The sequence below is a fragment of the Metschnikowia bicuspidata genome (genome assembly GCF_001664035.1).
Source record: "Metschnikowia bicuspidata var. bicuspidata NRRL YB-4993 chromosome Unknown METBIscaffold_3, whole genome shotgun sequence".
NCBI lineage: Eukaryota > Fungi > Ascomycota > Pichiomycetes > Serinales > Metschnikowiaceae > Metschnikowia > Metschnikowia bicuspidata.
The window spans coordinates 143,686-165,967 of record NW_017387733.1 but is presented as its reverse complement, the minus strand read 5'-3'; the positions used below and the strand labels follow the sequence as shown (position 1 = coordinate 165,967).

The window sequence follows — 22,282 nt, the reverse complement described above, 5'->3', positions numbered from 1 at the left end:
CTCCTGGGTGTATTTTATGTGTGAAATGTTCTGAAGTTTTTTGGAGAACAATTTACAGAGCATCGTACTTATAACAAGTAAGTGAATATACATTTCAATGCGATCAATAGTGCGATTTTAATTGCACCAATTGCGAGTGTAATCCAACGTATACCCAATGATGGTATTATGTGTTTCGGATTATTTTGGTTTGAAGAATATTGTGAGCCGACACACCTTTGAAAGGTGATCTTCTGGAGTCTGAAAGATGCATGACCCCAATAACAAGTCTACAAAATAGACTACCAATATATACTCGTATGTTTCGATCATGATAACATGTGCAAATGATACTTTGGATTGCCAGCTTAACGGAATAATTAATCAAACAGGCAAGATGATTCTTCCAAGTGTGTCCAGACCTATGGTCCGGATCGACTTCTACACTTGCGTAGATTTCCCTGTCGCAAAATCCACTCACTGTCTCCCGTTTAACGTTTCGGTAGGGCCGCCCTCACTTTTTGGCCTTTTTTGTGAGGAGAGACAGTATGTCTGCACCTTGTCTCTTCCTTTCTGCTTTCTCCTTCTTCACAGCCTCCTTGGCGTTTTTCTCTTCAAACTTCTTGAGATGTTCACTCCTTTCCTTGGCTCCCTTTGCCAGGAGTGCCTTCGCCTTTTCCAAAAACTCTTCGTCGTTGGGCTTCTTGTCCTGTAGCCACTCCAAAAGTTTGATTTCCTCGCCGTACACAGAGTCGTCTTTTTCAACGGGCGTCTCGAGAATGATCGGAATGTTTTGAAGCCGCTCATCGTTGGCCACCATACGAAACACGTCAAGACCCAAAAACCCGTATCCCAACTTCTGGTGAAGGTCTCGATTTGCACCAAGGGGGGCCTTGGAATCGTTCAAGTGGATGGCACTGAGGTACTCCCAGCCCACGATTTCTTCATACTGCTTCCAGAAAAGGTCGTACTTTTCCTGGTCCGTGATGTCGTATCCAGCCGCAAACGTATGGCACGTGTCGATACAAACACCGATTCTGGACTTGTCCTCGACCATCTCGATGACGTCTTTTAGGTCCTTCAAATTGGAGCCAATCAAGTTCCCGTGGCCCGCCATGTTTTCGATGACAATCTTCACAAAAGACGTCTCCTTCATGGCCCGGTTGATGTTCTTGGCCAACTTTGCCAATGCATCCTTGAAATCGCCGTCCAAGCTGGACCCCGGGTGGAAGTTGTAAAGCCCAATGTTGAGCTTTTCACACCGCTTCAAATCATCCAAGAACCCGCCGTATGCTTTCTCTTCTTTTTCGTGGTCTGGGTTTGCCAAGTTGATGAAGTACGAGCCGTGCGGAAGCACATCTGTGCGTGGATTGTAGCCATACTTTTCACAGAGCCGTTTGAACTCTGCTGCCTCCTCATCCTTGATATCGGGCGAGACCCATTTACGGGGAGATTTCAAGAAGAGCGCAAAACTATTTGCGCCTATGTCCATGGCGTTGGACACGGCCTTACTGACGCCTCCCGCCATGGCCACGTGGGCGCCAAATTTAAAAGGAGACTCCACTTTGGGGTACTTGAATACTGGCGATGCAGATTTTACTGTTTTTGCGACGGCTTTTCTTCTGGGATTGTTAGTTGAAGATGGAGCCGATGCGTCTGGGGCTGAGATACGTACGCTGGGGCCATTTTTTATGCTGTTGTGAGACACGCTGGTTTTGAGAACAGAGGGTTTCTTTGTATTTGGAAAATGCACTTCCAACTTATGCCGAGATTGACGATGTGGGACAAATTGCACAGGTGATGAAGCGTGGTAATATGGCTATTGATTAGGTTCATGGCCATCTCTGGGCGATGCAGAAAGCCGCGCTCCAATTTGGACCAGTGCATTGAATTAATTAGATATGGCCACCAGGCACCAACATGCATGAGACCTGTTTTTTTTTTCCTTCCAATTGACATTTTCTATACGGCCTCTTTGCTTGACCTGCTTTAAACCAGAATAAAGGGTAAACAAGGGGTGGGTTGTTACTGGTCATGTGTTGGCTCATGGTGACCATATATACATCTAGGCCACCATTATGAAAGCGAGCCCCGAGCAATTTCTTTCGCTTTTGAGGCGTCGGGACTTCCGCTTCCTATATGAAAGTTCTGAAGTATATGCCAAAGCCATGGCCGAGCTATACTCCTGATACCGGCGGGTTTTCAGATACGCGGATCCCGGATTCGACGAGACGACGGCATATCCTGGTGTTGACCGAACAAAGCATGGGATGTATATCGAGCAACGCCCTTGGCTTTCTCAATCGGGCTTCAGGCCCGACATTCGCAAGAAAAATCTCGCCGATCATGGCCGAAGCCATTTTATGCTTCTGCTGTACCATGTGGTTTAGGCACGGCGTCCTTTGGTTTTGCCTCAGTTTCCTTTGCTGGACTGGAATCGTCTTTCGCCACGCCGTTTTCTGACATAGCGACATCCTCCTCCACAACGCCATTGGCGGGTTCCATGACATCCGCCTTCGTAGAATCATCCTCTTTGCCGATATCTTCGCCTTTCTGTACGACATGCTTCTGTGCAACATTGTCTTCCGTCTTTCCAGCGTCCTCCTTCACAATGCTCGCTTCTGCCTTTCCAGCATCCTGCTTCACAACAATTTCTTCTACCTCCACGGCGACTTCTGTAACCACATCGTCCGCTGTCTTCGCGACATGTTTCCTTACCCCATCCTCCTCTATGTCTATGACACCCGCCTCTATCACATCATCCTCTGTCTTAATCATGACATCATCCACAGCTACATTGCGCCTCTTCCTTGGGTAAGCTTCGTTCATGGATGGCGGGTATGATTTCAGCACATGCGCCTTCTCCTGAAACTGGGGTGGCCGTCTGGCCTCCTTCTTCTCCTCGTCGGTTGGCTTCGGCTGGTCCACAAACGTATCGAGATTGTAGTGCTGACGGCACTCGGGATCGCAGTATCTCATGGCGGCAAGCAACGTGTAATAGGCGTCGTTGGCCGCGTTGTGGAGCTTGGCATGCGGAATGTCGACAGTGTGTAAGATGCCTCTAAGCGTGGCGCCCCGTCGTCTGGAAAGGTGGAACAATTTCTGGGTATCGATGTGCGACACGTCGTCAGCCATTTTCACGCCGTGGCTCTTCACCCACTTGATGTCGCCACTGAGGTGGTGCCCTACCATCACGGCACCACGGTCCTCGAAAAAGTACCTGAATGTTTCTTTGAGGAACTTCAGCAGCAGTTTCATTTTCATCTGGTAGGACGTGCTACCGTTGAAGTAGTACTTATGATTGGGCACGAACTGCGAGTTTAAAAAACGCCTGTTCTCGTCGCTGATGATGTGCAAGGTTCTGACATGCGGCTGCATCAGAAGCCACTGGTTTTCCGGGTCATAGATGGCAACACCTAGTTCTGTAATGAGTTTCTGTTTGCGCTCGTACGCCTCGACATCGATGGACACCAAGGGCCGTTTCCTCAAATATACGAGCTCCATGGCTTTGCGGAGCTCATCCACATGTTGCGGCTTGAGGAACTTGAAGGTCGTTCGCTCAAAATACGTCTCGAGTCTTGCGGCAAGCTGTGCCTGGACTATGCTTGCAGTGGAGTTTGCCCTTACCTGAATGCGAAGCATCTTTTATTTGAAAAAGATATCGCGTTTGTTGCCAACTTTGCGCCGATTTGAGGATGTGCCAGACGATGTTCCGTTGTTCTTGCCAGGTATGACGCGCAGATGCGCGATGACTACGATGGGTGGTTGATCTTTTGGTTATCGCCAGGCTAACAATGTGCCGAATCCGGGATCCGCTTTGTTCTTCGGGTGGCTCTTGGGCAGTTTAGCGAAGCCTGTTATTGGTGGCTACTTTTTGTTGGAGGTCGGAACGGTGGGAAGATCTGCGTTTCTTCATTCTTTTCGCACCCATATTTGGTCTCTTCGGTCTGATGCGTAAGACCTCGGAGGGCGCAAGACAGGGAGGCCACCACAGGTGAAAGAATAGGGGGGAAAATACCATTTGTTATCTTCTCATCAATCATCGTTTTTGGATATTGGCTCCAGTCGGCATGCCCACGGGGAGTGTCTGGCAAATTCTCTTATCATGGCGTGATCGCTACTTATTAACTCGCATAATTGCTCAACTTTTCACAGCTTGCATTTACATTTGCTGTTCAAATATGGGACTCGAATCAGCATAAAGAGTCACATACTACTCTATATGATATGGGGCGCATGCTTTAATCATGAACACAGTCGAGGCCAGTGCTCTATACACAGCCGTTTGAGTCCAATAAAATAATGGCAATGATATGTTCCGAAACCTCATTAAAATACTCTGAGCCAAGATGTACTTTCATCCAATTTTTATATCATATAACCATTTTCGAAGCTCCTCTTACATTATTTGGGTCATACTTTTTTCAAGCTCAAAATGCACTTATTGTTGGGACTTTCAGCGTGTTTATGAAACATCCTTCTATATAAAATAAAAAAACAGTTGGGAGCTGGATGCACGTTTAAAATATACGGCCGGGGAACCAAAAAGACTCACGTCCCCTATGATGCACCCATATATCAGAGTCTTTTAGATAGGACTTCTCTGGCTCGGTAGCGACTTATTTTCATGGATGGACAGTTACTTGTGTGTTTTTAAAACCATCAGGTCAACTTTTCGTATGCATACGCAAACAATCTTTCCATACAGCAAGAAAGAACCTAGCTCAATCTTAAAGGTCCAGCCAGAACCTTGAGAGCCGTCAACTATCTTTGACTCAGTTCCAAAATTAAGCCCGTGGCTGGGAGAGAGCGCCTCTTTATGCAAGGTTTCCCTAAAAACCACATATCGATGACAGTTGGCTGATTAGGTGGTTTTCGGTACCTTGGGTTATATAGGTCTAGCTGAAAGGTTGTTCACTCGTTTTAGGGAGGTTTATCTCGCCATGGAATAGCTTTTCTTGGAATTCACCTCTTTGATCTTGCCATGAATTTACGCTGCAACAAGTTCTATTCCAGAGTTGACAATTAAACAAGCACTTTAATTCATGCACTTTCCATCAGTTTGAGGATTTGTACTCAACTTCATTCGTAGAATTACCAGAAGATCATCGAGGCTCTCTCGAGCGAACACCCAGTCTGTTTCTGACTAACTAAACGCTATGAAATTCAGACATTGCAGATTTGGCTGGCACCTAGTTTCTGAAGAACACCTATATCAGAAAATGCAATTCACAATTCTTTTGAGTTATTTTGCCCCCACTCGTAATCAATTTCATCATGTCGCAAATATACAGGGTGCCAGCATGTCATCCATAGAAAGTAGTCAAGGCAAGCCATTTTCGACCCATGATAAAAGCCCTTCTACATTGCAAGCCATCAGGAGTTTCAAATACTGCTGAGTTGTAATTCACTATTAGTTAATAAATATCATATCCAAGTAAAAACCCTATTCTGCCAGGGCTCCAGTTTTCAACGTCGCGCACATCCACCGTTCCCCACCTACCCCAAACAGCATACATCTTCTCTACATCCAACTACATACTAAAGGTGGTCGCCTGATTTTACATCCTTTTTTTGAGCACCGCATCAAATGGACATTTTGAAAGGGTCGCCGCTGCCGGCGCAAATCCAAGAGTGCATAAGGTCTGTGGACTTATCCAGGGATGTCGATCTTCTCCGCCTTGTTTCTACACTTCTCAAATATACCGTGCCTCAAACGTACCTCTCACTTCCAGGGCCCTGTCAAGACGCAGTTTCACGTGTGTTTCGTACAGTCGTTGGGTTGGGCAATCTCACGGCACGGATCGGGATGTTCTCTCGGCAGAAAACGGACCTACCCCGAGATGTATGTAAGGCGCTAGATGCCCATATGCAGCTTCTTCATAAAGCTCTCGCTCCGGGTCTTGTTGGAGAGCTTGTGTTTTCAGCAAGTCTGGCGGCACGCCGAGAAATAGAAAAGCTTCTATTCAAAGGAAAAACGTATGCCATCGTGCGAGAGGCAGCCCTCAATTACAGCGACATGCACGTGCCTCCGATGCTCCAAAACATGGACGCTTATACGGGCTTCTTGGCCACAGAATTGCTCCTGCTAGAAGACGCGGCCTCTTTCAGTGTAGCGCTTCTCTCTTTCGGAAACAGCGCCGCGTTTTTCGACGTATTGTTTTCCAGGGCACATGCGGACTTTTTGCGCCAGACTGTGGGTACTATGAAGCGCTTTGAGCGCAAACAGGTGCTTGTCAAATTTCTCGACTTTGCGTTCTCGCGCTACTTGGGCTCGGGGGCCAGTAGCGAGGCGGTTGTGGCGGTTTCGGTGCTCAGTAGAGAGATCATAGACAATTCTGTGTGGGATGAACTACTCTTGGAAAAAGTGGTCTCGCGATATAGCTACCCCTTGAATTCTATGGTGGCACTACTGGTGGATAGCGCCCCGAGCCTCGTGCCCAAATTCCTAGCTACCTGGGGCGCCGCTGCGGGATTGGTCAACGAACCTATTGTGAAACAAGGCTACCGCACGCATCTTCTTCTATGTCTCTGTGCGCAATTGCCTCCGGGTGAGCTACAAGACTTGCTCAAGCTGCCAGCATTTGTATCTGCTATCACGAACCGGCTTTCCTCGCTCTCGTCGCAGGTGAAGTTTTTGGGTGTACTCTTTGCTGATAAGCTAAGCAGCATGGCGCAAGCGCAGCCCATTTTCGATATGAACAATATGCGTGACATGCAGCAGCCGGACTTCCCGGCGGACTTCCTCAAAAGCGCCGACTTTTCACTTTCTGTCACAGGCTCGTGGGAGGTGCTCGAGTCGCCATATATTGTGGAGACCGGAGACTTGAATTCGGAGGCTGGGATTGATCTCAAGCCACTCACATTGCAGGAAACTCCCAAAAAATCATTCGCTGCTGACCTCAACATGAGCGATGAGGAGGACGACCCGACATTGGCCAGTCGGGAAAAAGTCCCAGTGCCGATCTACGTGCGTGATCTCTTGTCGTACCTAAGTGTGGACTCAAAAGATCAAAGCGCCTACGAAAAACAAAAGATCGCGCTTGAGATCACGCCAACCTTACTCAGGCAAAAGCTGGCATTTGGCAGCGAAGTCTCCTTTTATGCTAACGATCTTCTTGCGCAATTGGTCGGCTTGTCAAATCAATATGACGACAACAATTTCGAGACTTCGCGCTTGAACGCAATGATAGCAGTTGTTGTGAGCTACCCCGATGTGTCGCTCCACTTGTGCAAGTTGCTCTTGACCGGTGACTATTCTCTACAGCAAAGACTAAGCTTGCTTTCAGCAATGTCTTTTGGTGCACGTGCTCTTCGTGGGTACAAGGACGAGATTGTAGATAACAGCTTTAAGCCAACCCCGTTTCCCTCGAAAACGCTCCCCAAAAAGCTTCATGATCAGTATACAGCTATGGACTATGGTTATTCTCGGATCGAAAACTCCATTCAAAACGCCTTGATGAGAGAGTCGTCTGAAGAAGCTCGTGATGAACTCAGCGGGGGGAGAGTGCTCAGGGTATCTGCCAAGTTACGTAAAGAGCCCAAGACACTCGAGGTATCAAAGGATCAACTTCCTAATTTTCGTGATATCGTCGGCAGGCTCTTCTTCTTCCCCCTCGTCGCTGTTTGGTATGAGAGTGGAGGCATCAACATCGGTCATTATACACCTGTTCTTATAGCACATTATGTGAGGACTCTATCTTTGATATTGCACTGTGCCTATCCTACAGCGATTGATCTCAAGGACATGGCAGGGGAATATTTGACTTTGGTGACACCAGTGCTTCAAAAGGTCGGCACTGACCAATTGCAAGTAATAGAAAGCATTGTTACAGGAGTAACTTTGATCTGTGAAATATTGGATCCAACTTTCTTGATCACTTCTTTCGATGGAAACCTCCATATTATTGAGAGCGTACTACTGCAATGGTGGGAATCTCTTATTGATGACAGAGTCAAGAGTTTGTGTGCTGGTCTTCTTTTAAGGCTCAATCGGCTCCGGGAGAATATGGAAAGAACCTTACTTGATCAGATGAATGGGGCACTTTTTGCATGAGTTCCTACATACTTGTGCTTACTTAAAATGTTTACAATCACAAGCAGTGGCATTTGTTGAGCTGATAGCGCGTATTTCAAAACAAGTAAGTTAGAGGTGAAAAAGAATAAAGTCTACCATACAACGATATGAAGTCGAACACAGTTCGCACTGAACACTACTGCAAAGTAATCAATTTCAACTGCAGCAATATGAGTTTGGAATCCCCCTTCATTTCATAGCTCCATACCAATAATTTCATCAAAGAGTTTTAGTACTGGCATCGCGGTCAATTTGCTCTCATTTGTTGGGTATTTTCGGTACTTAACGGGTTCCCCGGGGTATTCTCCGGGCTGAAAGTACTCGATGCCAGTCAAGCGGCGCACTCCAGGATCACACAATTTCAAAGCTAGCAAAATTGTGTAATAAGCATCATTTCCTGCATTGTGCAAAAAAGCATACGGCTGGTTGAGAGTTCTGAGGGCGTTCTTCAAACTTGCCCTATCACGACCGTGAGTGTAAGAGAACAAAGTCTGTGTGTCCAACTTGCGCACATTTCTAGAGATTGAGACCCCAAGATTTTCTAGCCATTTTATGTCTCCCTTGAGATCATGCCCCACAAGAGAACAGAAAAAAGGATAATTGGGACCAAAGTAAAAGTTAATGAGTGCCTGTAACAATGAGCGAGCTTGCAATCGCGAGAAAACATATGAGTCGCCTCCTGAAAAATTGGCTGAATGATCGGGAACATAATCGCCATTCTTGAAGTTTATACCTTCCGCGATTCTTATGTGATATGTTTTAATATTTGGAACAAGAGCCAATTCTTGAAAAGATGGGTCGTATATGGAAATCCCGATCTCAGTTATTTGCTTTGTATCATGCTCCCAAGCCTCGACATCCACACAGAACAAAGCAGAAGACCGTGTGAAGACCCGATCCATTTGTTTCTGTATCTGACTCAATTTGCTTTTAGTATTCAAACGTCTGTCTCCTCTACTGCGAAGATCGTTCATGTGTTCGGTGATGCGATCTTGAAAGGGTTGGGGGTCAAAATTGTATTGTTCCTCGCTTGACGAACTACAGGCGTCACTTTCGTCCAGGACATAAATGTCTTCATACCTCCAGAAAACCATATTGTTGACCTGGGGAGTTACACTACTCTATAGGAGTTTAAATTTGGTGACAAAAATAATGGCTCACTGCTCATCCTGACACGCTTTTCCAACTCGAATATAACGGTGTGCATATAGTATGTGGTGGGGAGTAGTTGTTCTGGGTCTAAGCTGTATGCGTATTGGGTTTTCATTAGTTGTATAACATTACGATTTCATACCGTTTTGTTGCCCTGAAGGCCGAAAATTTTCACAAGTCACATCATGACATGTTTTGTTTACCTGCTGGCCATATGAGTAGCTCTTATTATAGTACTTCACAAACGCTTTTTTGGAATAGTAAATTCCTCAGACTAATTATTGATATTTGTATATCTTAGTTGCAATAGCTGTGAATTAGCATCGTTGTCTGAAGACACAAAAGTCTAAAGTGCCCGTCTGAGTGCCTGCGAATGTGGGACAAGCAAAAGTCACGAGTGATTGTTCCAAGGGGGATCGAAAGTAACGGGTTGGAAAATCAATTATGCTCGCTCATTTATACGTACACGCATAAACTGTGAAAGTCAAATACACCCTCTTTTTAAGGGCATATAAGGGAAAATATTGTGTGCTGTGGAGACTTCGAGCTTTCTTTCAGTAAAAGATTTTTATGTATCCATCATCACCATGTGTGCAGCTTAGTACAGGTTGTTAAACTCTAGTTACTGAGTCTCGCCGAGCTTCCATGATCCGAAAACGGTTAGTTTTAGACTGGACTGGAATTTTTCGTTCATCCTCTGCCCTAAAAAGGAATACATCATTAAATTGAATCAGACTAGTCTTATGTAAAGAACTTAATCTCGCAATCGCCTGAAAATACAGCTCAATATTTAATTTACTCTCCACACGTCTATAATCCAATCTTCAGTGCACGGATTTGAATGATTGGCCCGTGGCAAAATTCATCCCAGATTTATTATTTGAATTTACTAAACTGGATAGACCCGCTGCTCGTTGTGTGAGCTCTAAAGAATATGTTTTGATATCTTAAAATATCCGCATTTCTTCAAAACGCCAAATTTTGATCCCTCTGATGAAAGAGCTCGGATGTATATGATTTTTTCGCAACGACATGCTCAACAGAAGAGTCAATTCCCATGTATCAATACACTACAAGAAATTTCACTACTTACACTACATCATTTAGAGAGGTTAGTCAGAAACAATGACAGATATACTGAAAATGACTTGTTGGGCACTAATATCCTACTACGGAGTGCTGAAAAGACATGGTATAAAAATCCACACTCTCTGCAAACAAGACCAAGAAATATGTATATGCAGGCGTCATTCGGCTTTCTCTCTTTGGTGCTCACGGGGCCGATCAGAAGACATAGCACCGAACATATATCTGCGAGAATCATCCTAAATATGCTTTTTGTCAGAGGCATTAATCAGAAGCTTAAATGTAGCAGTATCCTCATATATTCCCTGTGGTTTTGGGGTTTTGAAAGGTGCTTCGGGTGGCCTTTCCTCGGCTCAACCTGCACAATGTCAATGGTCTGAGAGCGATCCCATAGTCGTGAGCAGTGTGAAATGGGCTGAACATGGTCAGGTCAATTGGATCTTGACTAGTTTTTTGTCTTTAGTCAATACTCCCTTGATTCCTGGCTTTGAAAGATATTTAGCAGAGCATGAATTGAATTGAGTCATATAAAGTATTTTTTTGTAACAAAATTGCATATTTAATGATTTGAGAACAGGGTTTCAATTTTTATAGAATGTAAACATAATTCGGGATTACTCAATGATCGAGAATCTATACAATAAGTCGGTTACCTTTTAGTAAGTTTAATCCTAAGCGACAGATAGATTGACAAGACAAAAAACATTATACTCCCGAATTTGTCGGTCGAAACTGAAAGCACCAGTAGCATTCGGCAAGCTAGATTCCACAGAAATCTGTCCACAGGTCGGCACCGATAGAAGCAGACTCGAGTATTTCTGGGAATAGGTGGACACAAAAATTTTGTGTACACTTCTGCTAATTTCCCCTGCTTTCTACTGCTGTTTATTCTGATTTCCCGGCACAACAATCAAATACATCTGATAATTCTATGAACTAATGCGTGGAGTAGCAATTCACTCACCATGGCTTTGCATCACAAGCAGCACCAGGCGAGTTGCAGTGCTTTTTGAGTGTAAGGTTAGAGCCTTCAGACTTATCTTTTTCTTTAACCCCGCTTAATGGAAATTACGGCCCGAAAACCCCACTTTTCTTTCTACTCAAATACAATGAAGCCCTACTGTCACTGCAAAGACGGCACCAATCGCGGCAGTTGATTTCCACCCCTTCCTGGCGGTGAATGGTGCTGATTTGTTGGCACTGGATGAGGAAGAAGACTGCGATGCCGAAGACGATTGCGATGCGGAATTCGATATCAGATTTGCCGACGCGGAGCCCAGCAGCGTCGATGTAGTATATAGCCAAATCGATTGTGACCCTGTGAACCCCCACTGGTTGTAAGAAATTTGTGTTTCGGTGCCTGCGGTAGCAAAAGAGGTGCTAGTTGTGTCTCCTGTTGTGACACCATTTATGGTGTTAGTTGTGGCGCCGGTTGTTGCCGTAGTCGTTCCAGTTTGCGTGTTTGTGTTTGTGTTTGTGTTTGTGTTTGTGTTTGTGTTTGTGTTTGTGTTTGTGTTTGCGTTTGCCGTTGTTGTGGCTTTTGTAGTTGTATCGTCCAGATCGCCGCCGGAACCCAAACCACCGTTAACCGCCAAGGCAAGTCCCAATTGGAGAAATACTGGAGCAGCAGCTAATGGAACTAACGACATTTGTGTGATATTTGAGAGACGGGAAAGGGAGAAAGAGTGTGTAATCTGTCAGACGATTGAAGATGATTTGTAGGAAAGAGGCGTGCCTGAATGAAACGCCGGTCGGGTATTGTGTTGATCCACGTTCAAATTTTTAGACTCCTGTTCGCGCGGTTTTCCTTCGAGCGGTTGGTGTCATGACGTCATGAGGCGTAATATGCAGTCAAAACATTAGAGTCTCTTGTCCTTGCATACCTGTAAAACGGGCCAGTTCTAGCGCAGGGTCCCAGTTGGTGCAGTCCAAGAGTAAGTATTCAAGCCGAAGCATGCTCGCAAAATATTCTTGTGAAACACACTAGAATGCTGTGATCCGTGCTCGTTTAAAAGCCATATATTGGTGTTACCTCATCTGAACGGCCACGCGCTTCACTGCTTTGGCTGCAAGTCCTACCCACTTGACTGCCCTGTCTATATCATCATCTTCGATAGCCTCTCTGATTCCTGGCCACGTCTGACCGGCATATCCAGTAAACCTTCCTGACGCAAACACAATGTGTTTAAACCAGCTTCTCTCGTGTAGTCCGCCTGTGTACAAGAAGTTCCTTTCGAAGTATTTGAGGAGCATGTTCTGGTGCAAGACCTGGAAATGGAGCTTGATGCGCAGCCACCATGCCATAGCGTGCCTTTTGTTGTATTGGGCCTGAAGGGCCTCGCTAGTTTCGTCAAAGTTGCTTGCGACTTCCACAAATTCTTCTAGTTTTTTCTTGGCGTGCCAGAAAACGTCTCCAAAAGTAAGATTCCCGTGGCTTTCGGGGCGGAGCATATTCACTCGTTTACTATGTGAGCACTGCACCGGAGTCATCAACTCGGGGAACACGTATCTTTCCTTTGTGAAAAACACTTTCTCACTGATATCCGAAATGAACTTTTCGTTTTGCTCTTCGCCACTGAGATATTCCCTCGTGGCTCTGTTGGTCACTGGCTTATGGTACCACTCCTTGGGTATTTCTTGTTCAAGCTGAGTGTAGTAAGTCACTAGGTCCTTCGCATAGTCGCATATCGAGAAGTCAATGACTTTGTGTTTGGTGAGATCCAACGCTATAAGCGACAAGTACTTGGCAGCCACGTTATGATAAACAAAACCTTTGTCACCATACTTCTCCATCCAGTCATAAGAGTCGTAGTTGGAGTGGTAATGGTAAATAGCATCACCCTTTCCTTGGACGAAGCTGATGTCAGCAGAAGGGATACCCAAATGCTCCAAGAAAACAGTATAGTCAGAGCCGGATCCCAAATTAAGAATTCTGTCTCCCCGCTCTCCCAAAAAATGGTCGTAGAGAGAGTCGGCTGTCTCTCCCGGATATGGCAACCATTTTGCAACTTTTCTCAACACTCGATTCAAAACAGGTGAGGCTTTCAACCTCAAATGCCGGCCGATGGCAGCAGAGTCCATGTTTAAATAAGCAATGACGTTCTTCTGCAATCTTCTGGCAGCATATTCGCCGAACTCAGTCGAGCCCAAAAGCCCGTACTCTTCGCCATCATAACTTTGTAAGATGATGGTTCTTTGGAACTTATACCCCGCTCGCTTCAACGAGCCAAGGGCTCTTGCGATTTCAATCAAGGCGGCGGATCCCGAGTTGGGATCGCCAGCACCGCCTTTGATCCAAGCATCGCGATGGTTGCCAATGATAATGACGTCGTCCTTGTTCTCCCCCTCAATTTCTGCGTATACGTTCCACAAGGGGGTGATATTATAGATCTGATTGGAATATAGGTTCAAAGTCACGTTAGGGCTGGGGCCAATGTTGTACTCAAAACCCTCGAGCTCCCCAACCCAGGCCTCGGGTGCTTTTTTCCCGTTTCCATTCAACTTCTCCAAGATCGGTTTTACTTCACGATAAGAAATGGGTAGCACTGGGATCCTCCCAATGCTTGTATGTGGGTCCTTTCTCTCAACAAGGCCCTTGGAGGCATAGCCAGGAGTAGTGGGGTCCCCAGGCGTGGCACCTACTCCACCGGCAAATTGAACATTACCTCTTTGGACAGAGGATTCTTGTCTGGCTGGCCCATGTGGATACTGCTTATAGCCATTTGCTGGAGTAATACCATGGTCGTCCCCAGGATCGCTGTAAAGCAAGAGTCCGATGGCGCCGTTCTCCTGGGCAAACTTAACCTTCAATCCACGAAAGATGCTTCCGTAGCGTGCGACAACAATCTTGCCTGTGATGTCTACATTTAGTTTCTTCAACATGGCGAAATCGTCCCTGGTGCCATAGTTAGCATAGACGTATTCGGCAGTGACATTGCCGTTGGCCCCATATGCCAAGAATGTGGGTACAGTGTCGTTTCCCGCGCTGGTGGAATCTTCGGGAATTGCGTCCTCCCTCAACGGAGCTTTATAAATTAATTCGCCATTTTCAAGAAGATTCAAGTCGTGGCCCTCGGGGTAGCTAACATAGACGTCGTAGGTATCAATTTCGGTTTTCCAGCCGTACTCGTCGAACTTGTCTTTCGTCCACTGAGCAAGCCCGAAATTGGTGCCCGGTAAATGTGGTTCAGAAGTGTACTTACGAGACCATTCCGCGGCGCAATTGGTTTGCAAAGCGTCCAAGATAATGTCCACTGGGTTTTCGATTTCGCGAGATCTGAGCAATGTACATTTGAAGGTCACCGTGACTAGAGCGATTGCCAAGAGCAAGCCCCTGGCGAACTTTCCCACACCAAAAAAATTACTGATTTGGGAAGAATCGTACCGATCATTTTTTTCGGCGACCAAATCACCCATATTCAACTGAATTATATGAGAATCAATGTGATCGTGAAGGGAGTCATGGAGAGTGCGGCTCGAAACCAAGGGCAGATAAGCCACCGCGCGGTGTACGGGTGCCCGCGTATCTTGGGCCATTATACAGGCATATCCATGTCATGGACATGGCTTTCCAGGCATATGAGCGGGGCAGACCTTTTCAGCACGAAAGCCTCGATCGATTCAAATATCAAATTATGAGCGGCGACTCTAGCTGATTATAAAAAGGGCGTTTATCAAGTGGGCTCACGTGGCTTGAATGTTCAAGCACCGTGTCTAAATAAATGCCGCCGAGCGTAGAAGGTATCAATTCCGGAACATGGTCCACATTAACGGGAAAAAGAAGAAGGAGAAAAAGATTGGTCATGGAGTACCAGTTAATTGAGGAATCCTTAATTTTGCAACAGGAGCCCCGTGCTACCCAACAGCAGACTCATTGCTTTGCAAAGCGGCGCGGTTCTAATCAGGCTTGTTGGACTCGACTGCGGTCACGTGCACGCCCGCAGGCCGATCTGAGATAAGACAGAGTCCAGAATTCTATAGCACTCACTGACCATGTCCGGGCCTTCCAAGACGGGAGTCGATTTGTACCGAGAGTACCAGGCGGTGTTTCAGCTAAACGCCCGTGACTTGGAGCAGAAAAAACCCCGGAGGGCATACAGGCGCTCGCTTCTAGGCTGTTTGAATTGCAAGAAAAAGAAGATCAAATGTGACGAGACAAAATCGCAGTGTAGAAACTGCCTTAAAAGCCACTTGAAATGTGCATGGCCTGAGAAAAAGCAGGCCCATGCAGACAAAGACCTGATGCGCCCGCAGTCTGGCTTAGCAACACGAGAAAAAGAGCCGTTTTCTTCCCCAACACCTGAGTATTTGCAAGGCGGCCCGCCGCTAAATCCGAGATCAATGGCTTTTGTAATCAACCAGGAATTAAGCAGTAGCCGGGAAATCGACCATGTATCTCTGCCCGAATTTGCGGCACCAAGGTCCCACGATCTATCCTCTGTATTTGAATTAGCGGGAGGCGTTCCCCCAGAGGAAACACAGGACCTACAACCCGCAGAACAGGCACGAGGATTTTCGCCCGGATCCGTGTTTTTTGAGACGTTGGGTATTGCCTTTGCGCTGGCATCCAGTTATATGCCTAATTTCAAGGACACACAGCATGCAGATTCCACAGGACATGCTCATGATACGCCGGGTGAACAGGAGCTAAAACTTCGATCCATGAATAATGATAGCTCCAGCACCAGCAGCCTGTCGTCCGAACATGTGTTCCAAGAGCCGCGGTCCCAAATGGATACGCATTTCCTTTCCGTATTCATCCACAGTTTCCTTCCCACGCTAGCGCAGGTCAATTTTCAAGACAAGAGACAGTGTCTGGAATTAGTGCTAGCTGCCGCAAAGGAATCTCCGCTACTTCAGGAGGTGTTCATAGCATGTGGGGCATCGATCATTGCCTTCAACAATGAGCAACACCGTCATATGGCACAGGAGCGGTATACGAAAGCCATCAATTTCTACCTTGCCGAGTTGAAGCTTGGAAAGATCCAGGGGGGCGAGGTGTGGTTTTTTGTGGCTGTCCAGGTACTCCAGATCTTGTGCCTCCGTGACATGTTTGCCGACTCCAATGCCACAAGATGTGCCGCTCACTTTGGAGCAGCACACAAGATCATATCTCTCCGTCTTTCAAGCGACAGAAACAACATTTCCTCGCAGAAACCATTCCTGATGCTCGAGAAAATCATGTTGGAGAACTTCTTGTTCAACTACTCGATCACAATATTCTTCTGCGATCATAAACAACTACCTGAACTCGTACCGTCCCCTTTCGTGTTTTTCCATGCGGCTCGCACCAAACTCGTTCATATATTCTACGACAGCATCGATCGATACAAGTACCGGTCAATGCTTGCGTTCCAGATAGCAGCCAAATGCGCCTGGCTGTGTCGGCTTAAGCTCCCGCTCGATGAAGACGGAAGATTCTTACACATGGAAATTATGCAGCTCGCCGAGGCGCTTCTCCTATCGTTTGAAAATGAGGCTGAGGAATACTGTCACCTGAACGTCAAAGCCACAATGTCCATCGCCAAGGTCGTTCTCAACACCTCGCTCATTCTTCTTCTGAAAATCACTGATTTTGACTCTGTAAGAGCACGGGATTTACAGCACCTCGTCAAGGCCATTCGGGCCGATATAGACCAGCCGCACAATAGCAACACCATTCTACCGATATGGTCCCTTATGATAGCAGCAAGCACCAGTTTGGATCCCGATGACCAAGCGTTTTTTAAAAAATGCCTCGGGGATCTTTTGGTGAGGTCGAAGTCGAAAATCATCGTCCAAATCTTAAATTACTTGGACGGCTTGTGGGAGCTTTACGAGGGCGAAGAGCCGTTTGAGTTCATGTTTGATACCACCGTGTTGGATCAAGTCTGCAACTAGATCTACATACATTTTACAGATTGAGACAGTCGCGATTTTGTGCTTCTGATTTTCGACATGATCAATAGGCGGGACCGGCTGACAGTGGGGATAGCGCGACTCGTGTCTTATCAGAGGTGTCAAGAGGGGAAAGCGAGTCGCGTTTCCTAATCGGGTAACCCGAAGGCCAAGTCTGGGGACGCCGATACGCTTCATATAAAGCCAGGGTACTTCCAGGGCATCATGGTTTTACCGACTATCCCCCTCACTCTCTTATTCATTTCTAAGCAATCAAAACAGCATCATGCCTCTGTCAACACTGATTACCAGTGCTTCAGCTTTCGCAATCAAGAAAAACCGTTTGATCGACACGATCCATGAAACTTCTGGCTGCTTTGGCCCAAAAGGGAAGTGGGGCTCTAGAGATACTGAGACTGGAGTTTGCCGCTTGGCATTATCTGATGAAGACAAGGGGGTTAGAGACTGGTTTGTGGCCGAGTTGAAGAGCCTTGGATGCACAGTCAAAATTGATAATTTGGGAAATATATTTGGTGTTTTTCCAGGAAAAAACGAGGGCAAGCCAATAGGCATTGGCTCGCACTTGGATACTCAGCCCACTGGAGGAAGATACGATGGGATTTTGGGTGTACTCAGTGGCTTGGAAGTCTTGAGAACCATGAAAGAAAATGGGTTTGTTCCTAATTACCCCATTTGCGTGGTAGACTGGATGAACGAAGAGGGTGCCAGATTTCCCATGAGCATGATGTCCTCTTCAGTTTGGGCAGGTGCGGCAGATCTCGAAGAAGTCTACAAAATGGAGTCTGTGACAGACAAAGTCCCAGTTTCGGTACGCGAAGAGCTAGAGCGCATAGGGTATTTGGGTGATATTCCATGCTCCTACGAGGCCAATCCGTTGGAAGCACATTTTGAGCTCCACATCGAGCAAGGTCCTATTCTTGAGGAGCAAAACAAAAAGATAGGCCGCGTGCAGGGGATCCAGGCTCTCAGATGGATCGAGATTACTATGAACGGCAAGGCGCAACATACTGGCACCACGCCTCTTCGCTCACGATCAGATGCCTTACTTGCATCCTCTCAAGTAGTGGTCAGGGGAAATGAAATTGCCAAGAAATACGGTGGCTTGTTTAGTTGTGGAATCTTGGAGATTGAGCCCGCAGTGGTTAATGTGATCCCGCAGAAGGTGCGCTTTGTCATTGATATTAGACACCAGCTTGACGAAACGCTAGATGTCATGTACCGGGAGCTCAGCGAAAGCCTCCAGAAAATTGCGAGCAGCTGCGGCATGAGATTGAGCTTCAGCTTGAAAGAGCTTGTGAATCAGCGTGCGATTCATTTTGACGAGACTTGCATGAAATGTATCACAGAGTCCTCAAACGAGCTATTTGGGGAAAACCAGTCCATTCCTATAGTGAGTGGAGCAGGCCACGACTCAGGCCTTACGGCTATTCGCATTCCTACTGCAATGATTTTTATTCCATCCCAGGACGGAGTGTCCCATAATTTCGAGGAGTACAGCACCCCGGAACAAGTGGACGAAGGTTTTCGAGTTCTCTTGGGAGCAGTTTTGAAGTACGACGCGCTAAGAAGCAAATAAGCTCTTGGAAATATACCAAGAGGTATGTTTGCTCAATTTCCCAATCGAGGGTATTCGAGACGTAAGTAGAATATTCTATTGTTCCGCATTGCAATAATATGATGATTTCTCTTAATTTTTTTGAATCGAGATTGCGACTATGTGATGAGCATGTTTGGTGGCTTTTGGCTGATTATTATTCAACGGACATAACTGTTTTCAGGCGTGCATTCTAGAAGGTAGATAGAAAGTAAACAAAAGTATTTTTGTTTGCTTTTCCAAACACGAGTATCCAGCATGATTTCTGGTACTCGCGCGTCGGGAGACGAACACATATTTTTTTTTCTCAACAGGCCAATACGATAAAGGAGATGCGGCTGAGCAAGAATGCTCCTCTATTAAATTTGTTGACTGGAAAATGACATGGTTTTCCTCCACCATATTCCAATGGAAATGCGGAAGTTGCTCGGTGTGACTGCAAAGTACCAATCCCACTCATGCCCTCATGAACCAAGACTTCCTTCGACGCCTCAAGGACGAATAAGCTTTAGCAGGCGCAAAAAGCGTTTTCAAGAACCGTGTAGAAAGCAGCCCAAAGAGGTTTGGCCAAAGTCTATAAATATCCCAAAGCGCGTCTCGGGCAAGAAGAGCAATAAGAACAATAGGCGCCGATTCTGCACATGAGGTGCAACAATAGAACGAATGGCTGGTCTCGCCGATGTTTGCTTGGCCACCACGAAAGAAAAAACCAGGAGAGCACATCTTTCCTCTTTGGAGTTTTTTTCATTTCGTTTCCCTCGGCTTGTTTACGTTCGAACAATGGAGCATATCCGCGCCAAACCCTATAGATTGTGGCCATGAGCAAACATCGCGCAATAAACAAATTTGGGATTTTGCAAAGAGCGCTGATTGCACATAGCCGCCAGTGGGGCGCAACAGGATTCACCTGGCAAGAGCAACCCGGTGGACCGAAGAAGCCGGGCACGGGCCATGCAGAATCGGCTAGGCCATTTTTGGCTTTCTGGCCAGGCCCACAATATGCTTGCTCTGCGAGTGGGCTGAGAGCGGGTTTCTGGCACGACTCCTGGTGATGTGGTGTTTCATAAGAAGATCTAGTGTTTGGGCCGGGCGCTGGGGATTTTTCCGACAGGCTTCTTCACCAGAGGCTTGCAACCGGTGAGCGCGCTTGGACCCAAGTCTTGGTCTAGTGCAGAAGATCAGTTTATGCGCTAGCAAAAAGCGCCGGCCACACGACACGGTTTTCCGCAGGTGTAAACAAACAGGCGATCCGCCAGCATCCGCAAGGCGTGTTTTGCTTTGGGCCGAAGAACAACAAACCACACGAGCCCCGGCCGACATTCCCGAACCCGTCTGGGGCCTCTGCCCATGCGCGCCTGCATGCAGGCCGCCGTGGCTGGGCTGAGCAGCCGCGCACTGGGTGCAAATTATGGAACCTAGACGCGGGCGTTTTGACCGGCGGAACAATAGGACCCATGCATCCCGTGGCAGCGGGGTAAGTCCAGCCCCAAATAGGAGCAAAACTGGCCGTGTGCCGTGTAGCCAGCAGGGGCCCCGATTTGCATTTAAGGCGCCCCAGTCCGCGGAGTCCGGCAGTCTCTTTTTTTTTTCCTCCCTCAACAAGAAACCAATCAACTCGCAATGAAACTCACTACTCTCGCTTTTTCCCTCGTGTCCGTTGCCAGTGTCATGGCCGAGATGTGGGACAGCCCTGAAGCCAGTGGCGTTCCCATGCACGGTGAAATGGAGCACGGTGACATGGAGCACGGTGACATGCATGACGATGTCTACGACTCCATGTCCGACTGTATCAGCGAGACCCACGGCCACCCTGTTCCCATGACGTCCTCGCACATGGAGTCCATGGCCAGCCTCCACCCAGGGTCCTCGGTCACACACGCCATGAGCTCCATGTCCGCTGCCCCAGACCACCCCCCACAGGACGACAAGGTTGCTCTTGTTGTCAAGGCGTCTGCCAACGCCGAAGTCAAGGGCTCCCTTGAGGTTGTCACTGGCGCCGACGGCTCCCTGAGACTCGTGGTCAAAAAGGGCGGCGAGCCTGCCCACTTTGACCAGAAGGACGGGACCGTGTCCTTGGAGGCCGCGGCCAATGCCGACGCTGCCGCCAGCATCCACCAGGAAGGCGGGGCCCCCGCCAACGGTGCTGCCAGTGCCCATGCCCAGGCTTCTTCCAGCTTTGTGTTTCACTTTGACTCTGACGGCAAAGTCGTGGGCTTGACGGCCTACGCGTCTGCGTCGGGCGACGTCAAGATCTCGACCGATGGCTCTGTCCCCGCGGACGCCGAGCCAATTGAGATCTACAAGCAGCCCGTCCATTACGAGGCACATGCCGCGGCCTCTGCGGGTGCATATGTGAGCTTTGGCTACAACAAGTGGAGCAACGGAACCATGACCAAGTCCGTGTACACGACCACCAGCACCGGCACCGTGACTGTGACGGAGACCTCGTGTGCCACCGTGCCCTGCGAGCCCAAGACGGTCACGTACACCACCCAGACGGTCATCACGTACACGGTCGACTGTCTGAGCATGGAGACGGGCTCGTACATGCCGTCGTCCATGGCCACCAGCACGATTTCGCCCACCAACACCAGGAGCCCCGTGGCGCCTTCCATCTCTTCGTTCAACGGTGCCACCAAGAAGGCTGTCGGCGCGGCTGGTTTTGCCGGGCTCCTTGCGTTGATGCTCTAAGCGTCTGAGAATGCTGTGGAGCCCTATGCGTGTGTCCTGCCGGGATGTCAACGGGCCCCGCCCGTTGCTTGAATTTCTCTTTTCGATACTTTTTTTTTGGCCGCAATAATCGGTGGCCCACTATCGTGCAATAAAATCCTTCCTTTGGGAATTCTGCTGATGTAGACGGGAGAGAGGGAACACCGCTCGCCCGATAGACCTAGACCGCGTTGCGCTGTTTGAAGTCAGGAAATCCTCGATTGGCCGTTTCGGCGGTGTTCGCTTGACCTGGCGTAAGTGGTTTCCGTACCCCTTTTTCAAGCAGTTGTTTGATGCTGATGCGGGGTGGAATGTCTTTTGTATTGAGGGGATACGTCTGGCGTCAAGACAGCGGTCCCCATTCTGGAGAATTAATGTTTTGTAAGCAACTTCCATTTTTGGCCGGGCTTTTGTCTGTTCTGGAGCTGCGTGTACTTCACTTTGGATAGAGATGGTAGACCAAAATCATATGCTCCTTAGTGGGTTCATCAAATGACTTTGGTCGAACTCAGATCACCAAACCACGACCGCAAATAATTAAGAAATTTTGAAATCCATTGACTGGACGAGATCATTGAGTACAGAGAAAACTAAGATAAAATCTAAAAATCACCCGATGCCATAATGCTATCCTCGTTGGCTCAAGACATGGAACTTGGACCTTCATGGAGGATTCGAGACACTTGATGTATAAATGAGCCAATTAAACGAGAACAGTAATTTTTTCTTAAAATCTAGTCTTAAAGGATAATAAAAAGCTTTTACATTAGAAAATAAATCAACTATAT

At 47.4% G+C, this 22,282-nt stretch overlaps 9 protein-coding genes across 9 annotated transcripts; 3 read left to right on the top strand and 6 right to left on the bottom strand.

The window, feature by feature from the left end:
* Window positions 1–493: 493 nt before the first annotated feature.
* Window positions 494–1,507, bottom strand: APN1 (DNA-(apurinic or apyrimidinic site) lyase; the record flags this gene model as incomplete). The annotated part of the gene is made up of 1 exon (XM_018858803.1): window positions 494–1,507. The coding sequence occupies one exon, from the start codon at window positions 1,505–1,507 to the stop codon at window positions 494–496; it is 1,014 nt and encodes a 337-aa protein (XP_018711403.1).
* A 1,364-nt stretch (window positions 1,508–2,871) lies between these two features.
* Window positions 2,872–3,621, bottom strand: METBIDRAFT_42045 (uncharacterized protein; the record flags this gene model as incomplete). Its single annotated transcript, XM_018857487.1, has 1 exon — window positions 2,872–3,621. A coding segment is annotated over one exon (750 nt), but the record flags the coding sequence as incomplete, so codon positions are not given.
* A 1,816-nt stretch (window positions 3,622–5,437) lies between these two features.
* Window positions 5,438–8,321, top strand: METBIDRAFT_166152 (uncharacterized protein). Its single transcript, XM_018854661.1, has one exon. The coding sequence runs from the start codon at window positions 5,570–5,572 to the stop codon at window positions 8,033–8,035; it is 2,466 nt and encodes an 821-aa protein (XP_018711401.1). The 5' UTR covers window positions 5,438–5,569; the 3' UTR covers window positions 8,036–8,321.
* Window positions 8,251–9,030, bottom strand: METBIDRAFT_41865 (uncharacterized protein; the record flags this gene model as incomplete). The annotated part of the gene is made up of 1 exon (XM_018857460.1): window positions 8,251–9,030. One exon carries the CDS (start codon window positions 9,028–9,030, stop codon window positions 8,251–8,253), a length of 780 nt encoding a protein of 259 aa, XP_018711400.1.
* Window positions 9,031–11,394: 2,364 nt separating this feature from the next.
* METBIDRAFT_11497 (uncharacterized protein) lies at window positions 11,395–11,943 on the bottom strand (the record flags this gene model as incomplete). The annotated part of the gene is made up of 1 exon (XM_018854006.1): window positions 11,395–11,943. The coding sequence occupies one exon, from the start codon at window positions 11,941–11,943 to the stop codon at window positions 11,395–11,397; it is 549 nt and encodes a 182-aa protein (XP_018711399.1).
* A 379-nt stretch (window positions 11,944–12,322) lies between these two features.
* Window positions 12,323–14,710, bottom strand: VPS70 (putative zinc metalloprotease; the record flags this gene model as incomplete). Its single annotated transcript, XM_018857508.1, has 1 exon — window positions 12,323–14,710. One exon carries the CDS (start codon window positions 14,708–14,710, stop codon window positions 12,323–12,325), a length of 2,388 nt encoding a protein of 795 aa, XP_018711398.1.
* Window positions 14,711–15,286: 576 nt separating this feature from the next.
* METBIDRAFT_41492 (Zn(II)2Cys6 transcription factor domain-containing protein) lies at window positions 15,287–17,173 on the top strand (the record flags this gene model as incomplete). The annotated part of the gene is made up of 2 exons (XM_018857410.1): window positions 15,287–15,576; window positions 15,985–17,173. 2 exons carry the CDS (start codon window positions 15,287–15,289, stop codon window positions 17,171–17,173), a joined length of 1,479 nt encoding a protein of 492 aa, XP_018711397.1.
* Window positions 17,174–17,456: 283 nt separating this feature from the next.
* METBIDRAFT_78022 (uncharacterized protein) lies at window positions 17,457–18,767 on the top strand (the record flags this gene model as incomplete). Its single annotated transcript, XM_018858802.1, has 1 exon — window positions 17,457–18,767. The coding sequence occupies one exon, from the start codon at window positions 17,457–17,459 to the stop codon at window positions 18,765–18,767; it is 1,311 nt and encodes a 436-aa protein (XP_018711396.1).
* Window positions 18,768–19,628: 861 nt separating this feature from the next.
* METBIDRAFT_229487 (uncharacterized protein) lies at window positions 19,629–21,476 on the bottom strand (the record flags this gene model as incomplete). Its single annotated transcript, XM_018855227.1, has 1 exon — window positions 19,629–21,476. A coding segment is annotated over one exon (1,728 nt), but the record flags the coding sequence as incomplete, so codon positions are not given.
* Between the last annotated feature and the right edge of the window lie 806 nt (window positions 21,477–22,282).

Coding starts and splice junctions, on each gene's coding strand:
- METBIDRAFT_166152 (XM_018854661.1), top strand. CDS start 5,570: ATGGACATTTTGAAAGGGTCGCCGCTGCCGGCGCAAATCCAAGAGTGC.